This window comes from Leptidea sinapis, chromosome 22 (assembly GCF_905404315.1).
Source record: "Leptidea sinapis chromosome 22, ilLepSina1.1, whole genome shotgun sequence".
Classification (NCBI taxonomy): Eukaryota; Metazoa; Arthropoda; class Insecta; order Lepidoptera; family Pieridae; genus Leptidea; species Leptidea sinapis.
The window spans coordinates 3,705,728-3,720,282 of record NC_066286.1 but is presented as its reverse complement, the minus strand read 5'-3'; the positions used below and the strand labels follow the sequence as shown (position 1 = coordinate 3,720,282).

The following is a 14,555-nucleotide window of genomic DNA, read 5'->3' as shown; positions in this document are numbered from 1 at the left end:
CGGTAATGTCACTGACTACGATATCCTTCAAACTCCCCCACGATCTACATTACGTGCGCGATGTTATCTTTACTTTTACAATTAATGAGCACATTATGAACGGCCAAAGTTCAGGTAAAATTGTGCCAAAAAGCAGATATTTGGAGTGTTATACTGAATTTGTTTCTTAAAATTTGTATTTTTTGCTTCAGTAGAAACCTAGATTGTGAATGTTGAGTTCAGACTTTATTTTCAAGAGTCCTGCAAAAAGGTACTGTTTTGGGTGGGCCTTATAACTATCAAATGATAAAGTCTTAATTTTTTATTATTAGAACATTAATATAACATTGTACTTTCCTACAAAACGCGTCTAACCTTCTCAAAGGGCCATCAAAACACTCGTGTAATACTCTGCTATTGCTAATGGGCGGCGGTGAGTAGTTTTTTTTTATTTATTTATTTAAGTAATATTAGACACACTATTGATCTTACATTAATAATTAATTAATTAATCTTATCTATCAATAAAAAATACAAATTTAATTCAAAAAACTGAAAAAAATATTACACAATACATCCAGCTGCGAAGGAGATACATTCAGAATGTTTGACATTAAGTAATTAACATTTTAAACGAAACTAATTAAACTTTTATATAAATAGTGCTTATAATAATTAATAAAAATAATTTATATTATTTTAGTTGTCACTAGCATTAATAATCTAGGCCGGGCCTGTATTTTAATACTAGTTACCTCCTTGTTTTTTACTGTTACTTCAGTAGGTACATAAAAGTTAATAAAACAATTAAACTTATGAAAATAATTTTTATCCAAATGATTTGAGTTTTCTTTAGTGTTATTTCCGCCAATATTTGTCTGTAAACAATTTGACAAGTGTTTCGCCTCTACACGAGGCATCCACAGGACATGTTGAGTCGCCAATATCTGGCACGAGACTTAGTCTCTTGTCTATAATTGTTTAAAGACAAATATTGGCGGAATTAACACTAAAGAGAACTCAAATCATTTGGATAATTATGGATTTCCGCAAAGTAACGCCTACTTCAATAAAATTTCTTAAAACAATTTTTAACAGTTCAACGAGTGTTTATACAAATAACATATTCAATGAATTATACATAATATTGGTAAGTATTTGAGCGGACGTTAACTAAGTTGAAGGATTCCTTTAGGAGGAGGATTTAATACATTTGGGTTGACTTGGTTTTTTTATTATAGGATAATACAGTAAGATTAAGAAGATATTTTAGTATATTATTTGGGTTATTTTTTTAATTTTTATGAATATTGTTTTTAAGGCGATCAGTAATCATCAGGTCCCCGCCCCGTACGTGGTTGTCCTCCTTATCTGTATTATATATGCTATATATTCATAAAATTACCATCTCCATAATATAACTATTTAATGAATATAACATACCTTGACGAATAAATCATTGTATGTTTGGCCTTTGTCCATCAGTTACATTGGTCATTACATTATTAACACTAATATGTCCGCACCAAATAAATTGATTTCCCGGGAACTTTATTATTGGTTTAGACATAAACTTACAATATACTAGTGTATACACGAACAAAGCGTTCGAGAGTACAGTAAGATAGACAAGCGAATAGTTCCTGTAACAGATTGACAAGTCGTAAAAAGTCAGCCACGTTAAAATTAGCTTCTAAGGCTGAGACCTATAGAGTCTACTTAAACTTTGCTCAGACTTTACTTACGTAAAACTAAGTTGAGTGTAAGCTTAGTATAATATTTGATTTTGTTTTTATAGTATTTTATATATTATGCTGAACTCAGACATCCCAATGCAAAAAGTTCGCGTTTTATCATACTCAGCTAAGTTTTACGTTAGTAAATTATGACCTAAGTCTAAATAGGCTCTATAGATGTCAGCCTTACTATTTTAAATGTAACCACTAACTAAAGCACACATTGACAAATAAAAATTGGTTACGCGTAACGTGGCTATCAGAACTATGGTTATAACAGTTAATTTGACCTAATGTTATTATAAAATAACTTCCTTGATGTTTCGTAACAGCTAATTTATTATTATTGGTTAAAAACACTTCGAAGTTAGAAGCACAATATGAAACAAATTAAAATGTATGTCGAATAAACACAAACCTGTTTCCGCTATATTAAATGATGAGTTAATTTTTCCACTTAATATTACCTTGGTTATAATTACTAGGAGAGTGAGCCCGCGACTCTACTCACGTAAATTTTAAGTAACTTTTTTGTTCGTTACCAGTGGGAAGCTTGTATTGTTAAACAGTACTGTACAAGCATTAGTGTCTTTTTACATGCATATGGTTACAGAGACCGTGCCGTGACGTTTTTTCGATGCTTTATGAGATCGGTAAAGCTCTTGTGAAACCTAGGTACCTAGGTACTTTAACACCGAATATTTATGTAATATAAATCGACCTCCGGTATTCACTTCACACAAAAATAATACTTTTTCAAAGAACATACGCATATCCAAATATTAACCCAGTTTGAAGCATTGAACAATATCTATTGCACGTTACAATTAACATTCACACGATCAATGTTGCACAGATAATAAATCAGACACGTAAAAATAAGTATTATTCTAATTTAAATCACAAACATACATCAATTCATTTGAGAACATGTGAATTGTTGAAACATTTGTATTAACCTTTTCATTGCGGTGCTTCGCTGGCAATTGAAATGATTCAGGGTTACTCACGTGAGAATTGATGTAATATATAGTTTTGGGTTTATGAAACTCAAATATTTTGTTAACAAAATGTTTACTTCTGAATTATTAACTTACATGAATTGAACTTACAACTCGCTATAATGACGACATTTAATGAACACACGGGTAAAGCTATCTAACTTAAATCGTAAATAAAATCTAAAACTTAAAGGAAGTAATGGAAGTTTTGAAATTTTTAAACAAACAAATTGTATGTATATTTGGGAAACATAATTTTAATCACCCTTACGTGGTCACATAAGACACCACGCATTAGGTGACAGTGCCTACAGCGGCTACTAGATTACTTATTTCTCTTCTTATTTTCTTTCTTGGTGCCAGGTCAAACTGTTATCACGACCGACGTGACAGTAATCACGACCATCATGTTCACGAAGCATCCTTAAACAATTTCAAATTCAAATATTAGTCAAAAAACTACCACCCATTCCAAAATGAATGCCTCAGGCCTGAGAAGAATGGGCGCAACAAACACAGCGGGCTTTTTTTTTTCATCAAAAATTTGTTTTACAATTAAAGTTACATTTACAAAGTAACATTGTACAAATAAACTTATTATTTAATAGCCTGAGGGCGGTCGCTCCATTCCCAATCTGTGGTATCATTAAGAAGGTAATTTATGTTATAGTAACCTTTACCAAACAAAAGTTTTTAACAATCCTTTTGAATAACGTAATACTTTTGTTTTGAATGTTTTCTGGGATCCTGTTGTAAAAGCATATACATCGCCCCACAAAAGACTTACTAACTCGACTTAGCCGAGTAGTAGGCATTATAAGCTTATGTCTGTGACAACTGAACAATGAGTTGAAGCTCTAAAGGTTGATGCATCCAATATACGATTATTTATATTGATACATTTAATTCCTTATTACTTTTAAACACGACTCATAATATATTGGATGCAGCACCTTACAAACTAATTGTTAAGTATATTACAGCCATTGTCAAATACTCTATTTGATTGAAAAGAGTGGCCGTTGAATTTTTTATATATTCTTCTCACGAGCTCAACTTTTTACGAACATATAGTAAATTTAGTAATTTAAGAGAATAATTATAGTGACGATTCAGAAGCCCTTCGTTTGAGCCTAATTGAATAAAGTTAATTTGACTTTGACTTCTTCACTTCCCACCAGGTATAGGTACACTCGTTTGTCCTCCACTTAAAAAAAAAACTTGTCTACGACCACTAGTTATGAAAGCAATTATTTTTCTCTTCTAATCTGCCTACGTGAGGTATCTATGGTTGAAGATACTTGAACTTAAAGTACGTATGTTGCATAACCGACCCTTACTATATTATTTTGTTTTTAATATGTTAATGATGTAATGTATCTCGTGATAAGTGGGTTAATATAAGAGAATTGTAGCGACGACTATGCCTTTTAAGTTACAGTATTTCTGCTGTATATTATATATAATAGTACCTCCTAAGTCGTATTGCATGATCCGTTACGAGGATTCAAGAGCTAAATTATCCAAAGTTTTCTATACCCCGCCCTGTAGATCAAATCTATGCTTACAGTCACCGTATATTACCGTAATAACCGTATAATATAATAAATAGTTATATCAAGTTGTACGTGTTTCATGACTTTATGAAAATTAACTCAATGTCATTGATATTAGTTATTTTAACATTAAAATTGATTTAGTATTAGTGTTACTTATTATTAATCAATATTTTGGACACCGTAATTGTTCATTATATCAGACACGTTACCTTTAAATATATTAAAGTATTTTGTATAAATAATATGTGTAATATTGTAATAATACGATCTTGCGTTGTACAGTATTTCGATTATTTCTCTAGCCAATTTTGATGTTGACTTAATGAGGGATCTAACATCCCTCATTAAGTCAAAGTCAAATAAATTTTGTTCAAATAAGATTAAATTAAGCGCTTTATTATTTCCACGTCATTATAAATATTAATTTTACTTAATGAGTCGTGGTAAATTCAGTAAATTTTGGTAATCTTCGGAAAAAGTAGAGCCCGTGAGAAGTATATATAAGAAACTCCCTGTTGTTATAATGAAATTTAACAGCAGAACTGTCAAACCGTTCGTCAATAAATTCTCGCATAGAAAATATTATGTCTATACAAAACATACATTGGAAATAAAAAATAATTTTGGGTCCCAAATCGAAATAAAAACTATCCTATCTCGTAAGTTGGACTAAACTACACTCCATGAAGTAATCCCCATTAATAAATTCAAAGAATTAACATTAACAGAAAGAATAATTTATTTTATATATATTGAAATCTATTTAATTCTCGTTCATTGGTTGTAGTTCAGTAGACATTTAAGTTACAAGAGGCTTGATAGCTGAAGTATAATACAAAACGGTATAGTTGACCAGCTAACGTCAGGGTGCGTCTGTATTCTGACATAATAATCATAAAAATTCAAAAAAAAAACTCGAATGTAATGTATATCTTTACATATTTAAACTATAACTATAACTAGGGTGTGAATTAATTCAGAATTCTCAATATTTGTGGAATTGATAGTTATGTCATTAGAAGTTTATGGTAATTTGGTCACTGCCAGATGTAAGGTTAAAAGTTCGCCGGTGAATCTTGTATTATATAAGGCTCAGCTTCTGTTATTGGGAGGATACCCCGGGACCTGCTGAACCGGTCTGCAATGTGTCTCGGAGTGACCATGATTTTTGTGGAAATTAAATTTTAAACATATAAAAAAAATGTTTTTTTTTATATGTTGCTGAGAATGATATTATCTCAATTGATCACTATCATAAAGACATTTAAAAACCTCATTAATATATTTTATGACTGTGTTTTCGTCTAATTTTGTTTTGATTATTTCTTTTATATTTGCCCAAACACTTTATCTTGTATATCATATGTACAATCTTAATGTTCTCTGTGTCACAGCAGACAGTTATATGTATATATATACTCCTCACTAGTTGATCTACTCACCTCACATAATTTCATTGGTTGTATTTTATACCTTCCTTATTCTAATATTGTTTGAAGCCACAACCTAAGACTTAAACAAAGTATACAAGATTTTATGACGATACGTCACTCGAACGGTTGGCTCAGTTAGTAGAGAACTGGTACGGAACGCCAGAAGTCGTGGGTTCGAGTCCCGCATCGTTCATAAAATGTTTGTTTTCAAATTTTATTTGTGTATACTAATGATTTTTCTTTAATAAGGAGGAGTTAAAAAAATCAGAATTTTTGTTTAATTACGCTAAAAAAGAATAACTTGTTGCGTGCACAAACATTCTTTTTGTTACATCGAGACTAATGCGATATAATGCGGCAAAGTTATTCACTACATTTGCAAGCGGTAGTTTTGAATGTTAATTATGAAGTGTCTGTCGATATGACGTCACTAACACTGTGCCCTTATCAAGATGGCGTACCGTCCCTTTATCAAATATAAGACAAAATAATTGTTTATATTCGTGGACAAACATAATAAGAAAGTGTAGTCAAATGAAGAGTATTACTGGTGTGATGACACTTCGGCCGTGGCACACTTTATACAACGCCATTACTACTGCATTTTCGTTTTCATTGGACACTATATTACTAAGGTATTACTGTTTTTGGCTATGTCAATGTCAGCCAAGTTTTTTGACACCTGCATTTCGTAAATTTTATGAGCGATATTATTGTGTAATAAATAAGACTTCTTAATACCCAATGGTTAACTTACGGAAGTCAATTAATACAATATCGAGTAGCTTTGAGAATAGGCCAACATTTATTTTTTATACCCCTACTAAAAAGGTGACCCGTACTTAAATATTTATTTTAATTTTTTTGACAATTTTTTTAATTTTATTTTGTTATAATTAAGCACTAGAATACTTATAACAACAAATTTTCATCCGTCTACGATCAACCCTTGTTTTTTTAATCGTGATTTTTATATTATTCTGTTCTATCCACAGATCCGCAATAGGGTTGTATGATGGCAATCGAATATAATAATAATTGTAGTACCTACGATAAATTATATGAACGATATATTTTGTAGGTCTGAGAATCGGTCGTCATCTATCTTTTATACTCCAAAAATTATAATTATACAATTTTTTTATAACTTTAACTGTCAATACAACGTTTGCTGGGACAGCTAGTTATTTTTTTTTATGAAATAGGAGGACAAACGATCGTACGGGTCACCTGGTGTTAAGTGATCACCGCCGCCCGTATACTCTTGCAACACCAGAGGAATCACAAGAGCGTATAAATTATATAATAAAATCGTAACAAATGTAATCTGTACAATGATTTTTTTTAAGGATATTTGCTGTATATTTTAAAAACTATGCCAACTTCAAAAAAGTACTTTATAGAATTTTTGTTAGTTTGTCTGTTTTTCTGTTCAAAACGAAAAAATTCCAAATAGATTTTTTCGGTTCGTGTCGCACTTTGTTTTAAATTTAAAAAAAAGAACTTTATTTCTCATTAAGACAGTCGTCACACTATATTAATTGATACATAACAACAGGACTATTACATTCAGTTGTGTGTGTGTGTTTGTGTTAGTCGTGGTACTCATAATCTAGCCGGCATCCTGTGAAAAGGAGCCTTCCACAGGTATACGACCTTACTCGCCTCTTACCGGCGGGCCTGGGACTTCTACATTTTTATGCCCCGTGGAAGCACAGGGCTGTCTGTCTGTTTGTTTAGCCGTCCTACTGTCTGTCAGCGGGTTGTATCTCATAATCTCATACACCAAAACAGTTGAGCAGATGAGACTAATGGCGTACTAAAATATAATCGTGAACTTACGGTGTATTTACTAATAGAGCTGTCTCAATATAAAGTGTGGCCTTACAATGACGATGTTTAATGAACACACACAGACAGAGCTACTCAACAGTAAACATAAAACAATATCAACAATTAAAGAAAATAATTAAAATTTTCAAATTTTCAAACAAAACAAATTATATATTTAAGAAACAACATTTTAATCACCCTTACGTTGCCTACGTTAGCCCGCGGCTACTAGATTACTTACAGGGTGGTTCGAAAAGATGTTATTATAAATTGATTTATTTTGGTGAATTGTGTATTATTTACTTTTGAAATTGTAATTTCTTGATTACGTTTAAGTAGTTGTACACCTGTATTCATTTAGTATGACCATTGAAGTGCACGCTGTATAGAGCGACATAATATGATGTAAATGATGCGGATAAGGCGTTTTAAAGGAGTAACTCTATTTCTTTTTAAAAGAGATATTTTGATCATGGTATTTTGGAGTTTCGTAATATTTATCGCTTGGTTTGATGAAAGCCTCAAACTTCTTAGTTAAAGTTAGTGGAGCATGAAGTCGTCTGTCCAAGCGCACCGTTAGTTTTGGCACAATATACAATAAGGTTTAGAGTTGACTAAGGTACCATAGTTTGTATTGAAGTACTTGAAACAAAAAAAGGATTATCTTAAATACTTACCTATATATAATATTTGCAACACATACTTAAGGCCATTCGACATTACAGAAATTGCTAATAAATTTAACTTATAATAGCCACCAAATAAGCCGTTTAGCATTACTTCATCCAAGAATATGACGAAAGACTTATTACGCACTCAAGTTTATGAATTATTATAAACTAAAATTACCGAATAATATAAACATATTATTTTGAGTGCGGTCTGAATAAGAAAACTTAATGGTCCCTTGAACTTTTGTAAATATATGACTTAATGGATGAGTCGATTGCATCACGACCTTTGGAAACATAACGGCTTGTATACTAATTAATATGTTTATGGTTTAAGACATCGCTTTTAACTTTCTAGTTCCAAACGGTATACAACCGTATATATGTCACCTAAGATTAAGGATTGGTCTCTGCTGCACTCCAACTAGATACCGCAGGCGTAGTCGCAAAGTACGGCAACTAATACTACGCCTAAGTGGGCGTACTCGGGCCAGACTCAGAACAATGTGTGGCACGTCAACGTCAAAAAACAATTTCTATATTAAATAGTTCAACTTATGTTTTTTAAGTTATCACTTCTGTCGGGTGTCCTGAGACGCACACTTTTATTTTTTTAATATTGACAACTTTTACACAAATTATCTTGCTCCAAACTAGGCATAGCCCGTACTATGAGTACAAGACAACGATATATTTAATACAATGCTCAGTGCTCTGTGAACGGCTGGATCACTTGGCGTTGCGTAGAGAGGTCGCTTCATTGTGTGTCTTCTACCGCATTTATCACGGGGAGTGTTCCGAAGAGCTGTTTAACCTGATTCCTGCCGCCCAATTCCACCTTCACACGACACGCCACAAGTTAGGATATCATCCTCACCATCTGGATGTGTGGTGGTCCTCCACAGTGCGGTTTTCAAGGAGCTTTCTTCCACGTACTACAAAGCTGTGGAATGAGCTTCCTTGTGCGGTGTTTCAGGGACGATACGACATGGGTACCTTCAAAAAAAGCGCGTACACCTTCCTTAAAGGCCGGCAATGCTCCTGTGATTCCTCTGGTGTTGCAAGAGATTGTGGGCGGCGGTGATCACTTAACAACAGGTGACCCGTACGCTCGTTTGTCCTTCTATTCCATAAAAAAAAACAATATACTTACTTAAAAATACAAATAAACATCTATGACTCAGAAACAAAAATATTCATCATATTATATATTATGTTTGCGCCTACCGGGATTCGAACCCACGACCTAGCTTAGAAGGCATGGTTCCCAACCACTGGCATATGAGTTGCAAAAAAATAAACAAAAAGGAAGAGTGTTTTAGCTAAGTTTGTAGCGAGTGTGAGACACGGAAACTATTGGAAGATCAACAGTTTGACCTCACGAATATGTTGCAAACATAATAATTATATGTTCGTGAGTAGACATTTAAAAGATTGATACATTATAAAGACAAACTAATTCCTGTACAATTAAGAATTATATATTTAAAGAAAATATCGGATCTCAGAGTATTATTTTATTTATCTTTATTTCCTAAACACATGCCAGTGTTGGGTCAAAGTAAAACAGGACAAAACAGATTTATAATTTAGTTTCGTATGAACAGACATATTATAATATTATACAGACCATTCTGTTGACTCAAAGTTTTTAATAATCAAAAATATATTAGTCACTAGTTAACTATGTTACTGGAAAACAGCAGAATTATCACAAATTAACTTTTCATTAATACCTTGTAACTTCTAGTAAATAACGTTAACACCATAAATATTTATTTATTTGTTAGTAAATCTTACAACTATAACAACGTTATAATCCATTTTGATCACAAAAAGCAATGTAATAGTTTAACACAAGATTCTTATTAGTTTAAAGATTCCTAGTTTCAAGATTCTATATTCCATTACATAATTTATTTTATAGTATTAGTATTTTTTTTAATATAACAACATTTTTGTTCGTTTCTCGTGGTTCGAGATACAGCAATATAGTACACTAGGTACTCAAATTGCAATTTAATTATTTCTTTTCAAAGAAGTTTTTTAGTCTATTATTAAACGTCAAACCACCCTTTCAAATATATAGGACTTAGTATTGAGATGAGCGTAAGAAATTCGGTGGTCTTCTTTTTGTAAATAGATTTTCATTACAATATTTTTCGCTCCATTCCCATAGTGTCATGATTATAAATTTTATTTATATATTGGTCTAGCCTTTACCACGTTAGCTTTTATAACAATTCTCTTGTATTTACTAACATATTTGTTTAGAAGATTTTACAAGCATCACCCAACAAATGACTTAATAACTCGACTTAACCAAGTAGTAGGCATATCAAGCTTATGTTGGATCCTAGTGCTAACATAATGATTATTACAGTTTCTAGAAAATTCTCTCATGGCATAATATGATTAATATTACGTATTTCACATTAATGTATTATCAAACACATAAGTATTAGTATGTAAGTGAAGTTTGCACATTGCTATTATTAAATCACAGTTGTCATCATTATTAACAACATACATAGTATTTATTGTATTGGTAACTTTGACAAAGCCGATAATGTATTTACTACTTCTTGTTTCAGGTTCCATGAAGCGGCTGTCATGCGCTTTGCGACACTGATTGCACTCGTGCAGGTAATATCTGATTTATTTTATAAGCCATAAGGCATTACAAATATATTTATTTACCATAGAGAGTGATAATAACATAACATATTAGAATAACATGCGGTAAACGTTCTAAACCGGTTTATTCAACAAAATCTAAATGTATTAAAACTTTAAACAGTTCCAAGTTATAACATATCAATTTACTATAGAAATAAATAATCATTAGTATAAATTTTAATTTATATCACCGCGGAACGGAATGGAAGCAGTTTTTTGTACTTAACGAAACTACATAATATTAGATATGGTATGATGAATTAAGTTAAGGCATTGATATTATAAATAAAAAGGGGTGCAGACACATTATTGAATTTAACTTTTGACGATATCTTATTGTTGTATTAACACCATCCTTTTAAAATCTTCAATGTATAATTTTGATAATATAATCAACAATTAATTATTTAAAAAAAAATTTTAAATTGATATCAATTATCATCCTAGATTCCAACTCTAGACTAGAATGTCGTTATAAGCTTTAAATGAAGCTCATTAATATACCGTAAAAGGGCATAGCTGTATTCGTACAGGTTTCATCACAATATCTGTGTCAAAGGTCATTCAATTGGAATATGGTGTAACTATATTGTTTAAGAATACACGTTCGAACGCCATATAAGATGTTCATAAATTTAATATACTATAACTGACGAATAACTCTTTGGTGATGTGAGAATGCGCGTCATTATGTATGAAATATGATTACTGTCAACATAATATTTATAATTTAAACACTTCAAGAGGGCAGTTCTCTGGAAAACCGAAGCGTTAATGTCAATTGAGTTTTTTAATTCAAGAGAGAAACGTCGACTGAAAGTCGAACTCCAAAATTCAAATTCAAATATTTTTTTGAAATACGATTTAAAATCACTTATTGAACTTCAAAAAACTAGCAACCAGTCAAAATAGTATGCCACAGACCTTTTTTTACCAGTGGGAGGCTCCTTTGCACAGGATGCCGGCTAGATTATGAGTACCACAACGGCGCCTATTTCTGCCGTGAAGCAGTAATGTGTAAGCATTACTGTGTTTCGGTCTGAAGTGCGCCGTAGCTAGTGAAATTACTAGGCAAATGAGACTTAATATCTTGTCTCAAGGTGACAGGCGCAGTTGTAGTGCCGCTCAGAATTTTTGGGGGTTTCAAGAATCCTAAGCGGCACTGCATTGTAATGGGCAGGGCGCATCAATTACCATCAGCTGAACGTCCTGCTCGTCTTGTCCCTTATTTTCATAAAAAAAAAAAGACCTGAGAAGAACGGGCGCAAGAAACTCAGCGGGCTTATTTTGTATATTTTGTTACAATAAAATATCATGTTATATCGTACAATAAACATTTATACTTAAATAGTCTGAGGATTTTTACTCCATTCCCAGTATGTAGTAACAATAAGAAAATCATTATATTACTAGCTGACCCGGCAAACGTTGTTTTGCCATATAAATTATTTTTAGAGTTAGACCGTTTCTTGTACATGGCATCATCACTTTATTTTTCTAAAATTAAATAATTATTCTAAAAAGACGTAGTCTGAGTTACTCCTTATTACATTAGCTAACTGCCAATAAAAGTCTCGTCAAAATCAGGCCAGCCATTCCAGAGATTAGCCGGAACAAACAGACAGACAGACAAAAATAGTAAAATATGTTATATTGGTGTATGTACCGTATATATTATATTCATATACATCTAATATATAAAATTCTCGTGTCACGGTGTGCGGGACCGAACTCCTCCGAAACGGCTTGACCGATTCTCATGAATGTTGGGGGTGGTCCACACGAATTTTGTTTTTTTAATTTTTTTGACATTTTGTTTTAAATTTGTTTGATTATGAGTCAGCATTAAAAATACATACAAGTTCAAATTTTCACCCATCTACGATCAACAGTTACTTTTGTATCGCGATTTTAATATCGGCAATACAACGTTTGCTGGGTCAGCTATTATATATATAAACTAGTGGACCCAACAGACGTTGTCCTGTCGGAAATTTCGGACACACGTCTTAAATATGAAAAATCGGTCCAGCCGTTAGGAGGAGTCCACTAAAATACACTATATGGACGGAATTGAGAATCTAAACCAATCTCAAATACACTGGAACACACAAAAATATCATCAAAATCGGTCTAGCCGTTTTGGAGGTAGTTCAATTGTGAATGTAAACCATTCTTGAATCCACCCGAAGACACACATCAATCTCAAATTCACTGGAACACACAAAAATCTCATCAAAATCGGTCCAGCCGTTCAGGAGGTAGTTCAATTGTGAATCTAAACCATTCTCGAATCCACCTGAAGACATAAAGTTTCAATAAAATCGCTCCAGCCGTCTAGGAGGAGTTCAGTGACATACACACGCATACAAGAATTATATATATAAAGATTACGTGACACGTTGTTTGTCCGCGATGGCCTCCTAAACTAATGAACGGATTTTAATGGGGATTACTTCATGGAATGCAGTTTAGTCCCACGTGAGAGATAGGATAGTTTTTATTTCGATTTGAGACGCATAACTATTTTTATTTTCAATATTTGTTTTGTATGGACATATTTTCTATGGGAGAACTTATTGACGCACGATTTGACATTTCTGCTTTGAAACAATTACCTACATTATAGTTAACAACAGGGAGCAATGACGTTCTATACATAATATAGAAAGTCATTGACAGGGACCATATTTTACAAAATAATTCTTGGTGTTATGAAATACTAGATGACCCGACAGACGTTGTTCTGTTCATAATAAAAAAAAAACGCTTGCGGATGGAATTTTGGAAACCCCGTTCTTAGCTGACCTCTACTCAGTGAAAAGAATAGTCCTACCAAATTTCAAGTCTTTAGCTCTAATGGTTCCAGAGATATCGTGATGAGTGACTATATACGTGGAAATCTCTCATATATACAGATTATTGACAAATACATAAAAAACAGTATTTTTCTTATTATGCACAGAACAACGTCTGTCGGGTCAGCTAGTGTAGTAATAAACGGTTACTTCAATATTACAAACAGACACTCCAATTTGATTTATATGTATAGATAATCTTTACCAAACTTTTTTATCAATTCTTTTGAATGTTGTAATACAATTGAATTGTACATTATCTGGGATTATGTTGTAAAATCATATCATCGGCCAATAAAAGACTTATTAACTGAACTTAACCGTGTAGTTTATATTTGTTCCTCGTGTTAACATTATGATTGACACAGTTTCTACCAAATTCGTTAATGTGCTTTTGAACATACGAGACATTTTCAAGGTATATTGAGATACAACAGTCGAAAAACATTTACGTATTTAGGCTCTGAAACGGGCCATATGACGGGCTCGACTCCTACGGAATAAAAACCTCCTGTACGCTGGTAGCTCGAAATCTTTTCCAGCGAAGCAGGGCGGGGTGTGGATGTAAAAGTTGTATCGTACAGGCGCGGGGCGTACCGGAAGGAGGCTCGACCCTGGGACCGACTGCTAGGCTGTATGGATAGAGATTATATTAGATAGATATTGATTTTTTATGAGAGTCATTATAATGTCAAAGTAAGACATTTTGGTCCACTTCGGAAGCGTTTAGCCTTTACTTATTGAATGTCCCATAGGATACACTAATACTAACAAAATAATATTCACAATAATACAAGCTGAGTGCT

General features: G+C 32.6%; 1 protein-coding gene across 1 annotated transcript in view; it reads left to right on the top strand.

Annotated features, from left to right (window-relative positions):
• LOC126970765 (mucin-1) overlaps nt 1-14,555 on the top strand; it is a 69,276-nt gene that overhangs the window by 31,652 nt on the left and 23,069 nt on the right. The window contains exon 2 of the mRNA XM_050816838.1: nt 10,807-10,858. Within this exon, the coding sequence (XP_050672795.1) occupies nt 10,826-10,858 (33 nt within the window). The 5' untranslated portion in view covers nt 10,807-10,825. The remainder of the gene's footprint in view (nt 1-10,806; nt 10,859-14,555) is intronic.